The 2460-nt window shown below is 46.1% G+C and overlaps 1 protein-coding gene across 1 annotated transcript in view; it reads left to right on the forward strand.

Moving 5' to 3' along the window:
- The window catches only part of Inpp5d (inositol polyphosphate-5-phosphatase D), a 50928-nt gene extending 48790 nt beyond the window's left edge, over positions 1 to 2138 (forward strand). Inside the window, exon 24 of the mRNA XM_028784657.1 lies at positions 997 to 2138. Within this exon, the coding sequence (XP_028640490.1) occupies positions 997 to 999 (3 nt within the window). The 3' untranslated portion in view covers positions 1000 to 2138. The remainder of the gene's footprint in view (positions 1 to 996) is intronic.
- The last annotated feature ends 322 nt before the right edge of the window (positions 2139 to 2460 follow it).

Below are 2460 nucleotides of genomic sequence, written 5' to 3' on the forward strand. Positions count from 1 at the left end.
TGTGTGTGTGTGTGTGTGTGTGTGTGTGTGTGTGTGTGTGTGTGTGTCCTGGGAAGTGCTTTGTGAAGAAGGGCTGAACCTGGGGTTTGAACCTGGCAACTGTTCCTGTCCCTGACTGCTCCTACAGGGCACCTGCAGTGATTCTTGAGCGAGACAGAGAGGAGCTGCTGACAGACTCCTACCCTTGTAGAGTAAGGAAGTCTAAGTCATTTGTATTTTAGTCTTATCATCCTTAATCAGTGTATGTACTTAAAACATTCCTGGTATTTTAGAGACTTCAGGCAGACTATCCCCTTTCTATAGAATAGATTTATTCTAGAGCAAAACTAACAATGATTTAAATGCATACACACAGTTGAGTCTGGACATGATAGTACACTGCTATAATCCCAGCACTCTGGACTTCTAGGGCAAGAGGACTGAGAGTTCAAGGTCAGCCTGGGCTAAATAGTGAGACAAGCAACAGCAGCAGTGGGGGCTAAGGTTGTAGAGTACACATGAAGCCTCTGTGAAGCCCTCAGGTGAATCTTCAGTGTCACAAGGAACAGACTCTAAGACTAGACGGCTGGCCATTCTGTTAGTGTATTTACTGTAGCACTGAGGGTTAAACTCAGGGCCTTACACTAGGCAAATGCTTTACCACAGTCCTGTGTGAGATTTAAATCCCAAGTCTCCACCGCACAGCTCTATGCCTTTTTAAACTGTCAAGAGAAGCTATTAGTGCTATCTGCTGTGTAGATTTATGGGTAGAAATAAATTATGCCATATACTGTTACTGTATGTTATCATTTTACAGTTATCACTCATGTTTTGTAACTATATACAACATCTATTTCATATGTTCTATGTGTTTATAACATATGCATGAGTTAGCGTATAAGGAACTTAGAGTAGTGTGGCTCTCTCACTATAGCTTGATCTAACTTATAGCACTAGGGATCAAATGTAGCCTGGGGGTAGCAAGGCCCTGATAGCCCTTCTGTTCTCCTCTTACAGTGAAGTCCTTGGTGAGTTGCTGGTGATGGGAGCCTGGAGGAACAGCACAAAGCAGATCTACATCTCTCTCTGAATGCCTCTTGGAGGACCTCCTGCTAGCTCTTCTTGCCTAGCTTCAAGTCCAAGGCTGTGTATTTTTTTCAGGAAAGGGCCTCACTTCTCTGTGGTCCGAGGAGTGTGCTGGATGGCACACTGTGCCAGATGGACAACAGACAGCCGCATCCAGGTCTCAGAACGTGGATTCCAGGGCCTTCTTCTAGTCACCCTTTTAAAGAAAGAAACTGAGCTGCTCATCCAAGGGTGACGATATAAATAATAATATTATTAATAATAATAACGGTCAGGTGCCATGTGCTGTGTTAAGTGCTCTATGAACATTTTTCAGGCTGGCCTCCAGAGCTGAGGTTCCAGTCATCCTGAACCCTATGCCCAGACCCACTAATTCCAAATGGTGGGTCCTGAGATGTTTAAACAAAGCATTAAGAAAACCAGCAGTCTCCTAGAGCTAGCTGGCTGGGCTCTACTGCAGGGACCTGAACAGTCTGCATGGCTAAACAGCACAAGGAGCCTGGCCCTGTCCAGCTTCAGAGATACAAGCTGCTTTAGCTGGGGTTCTGTCACAGGCCTGATCCTCTTGGTTTTTATTGGGTTTTGAGTCTGCCAGAGTCAGAGATCAGCTCCAACTCATCAGTGAAGAGATCTAGCCTCAATCTAAGCCAGCCACGTCAGACTCCTGCTGAGCCTATGGACCAATAAAGACTCACTGTACCACTAAAGGTGATCAGCTATCACCATACCCTGGGTTGGGCCAAGCCCACCTACCCCCACCCTGCAGCATTTCTGATGTACTAAGGAAGAATCGCCGTCATTGTCACCAGTGGCCGAGCTCTCCAGCCTGCTATCAGGGAAGGGGAGCCTTGGTCCCAGGCTCTCAAAATAGTGCATCCTCTTCTTCCCAAGTGCTGTGGTACACCCTGTGTCCTTAGTTACCAGGAGACTAGGGTGGTGATGTCTTTTCTTGTCTTGCTTTTTGATATACCAGGATTAATGTAGGAAACCAGAGCTAGATTATTCAGGAAAGCAGGTATAACCCCTGTGTTTCCCAGTCTGTGTGACCAATAAATTGTGCCTTTCTAACTGGGCCTCCTGACTGTGTGGCCTCTTCCTGATACCCAGGGCCACAATTCTTCCCTGTGCTATAATTACTACTGAGACACTTTGGGGCAAGGAGAGGCAGCTGAGAGTTCCTGATGGCCAGAAAAATAGTATCTTCACCATGGTAACAGTCTGAAGATGGGCATGGACATAGACAAGGGTGGACATCACTCCTTTCATGCATATGTCTGTGTGGGACTCCAAATGTCCTGTAGTCACCCAACTTCCGCAAGTATCCTCTGATACTGGATGACCAAACACCCCACAAGATCTGATTATTCTAAGGACAATAGACTCATACAAACCATC

The sequence above is a fragment of the Grammomys surdaster genome, unplaced genomic scaffold (genome assembly GCF_004785775.1).
Source record: "Grammomys surdaster isolate TR1022 unplaced genomic scaffold, NIH_TR_1.0 124552, whole genome shotgun sequence".
In the NCBI taxonomy this organism is placed as follows: Eukaryota; Metazoa; Chordata; class Mammalia; order Rodentia; family Muridae; genus Grammomys; species Grammomys surdaster.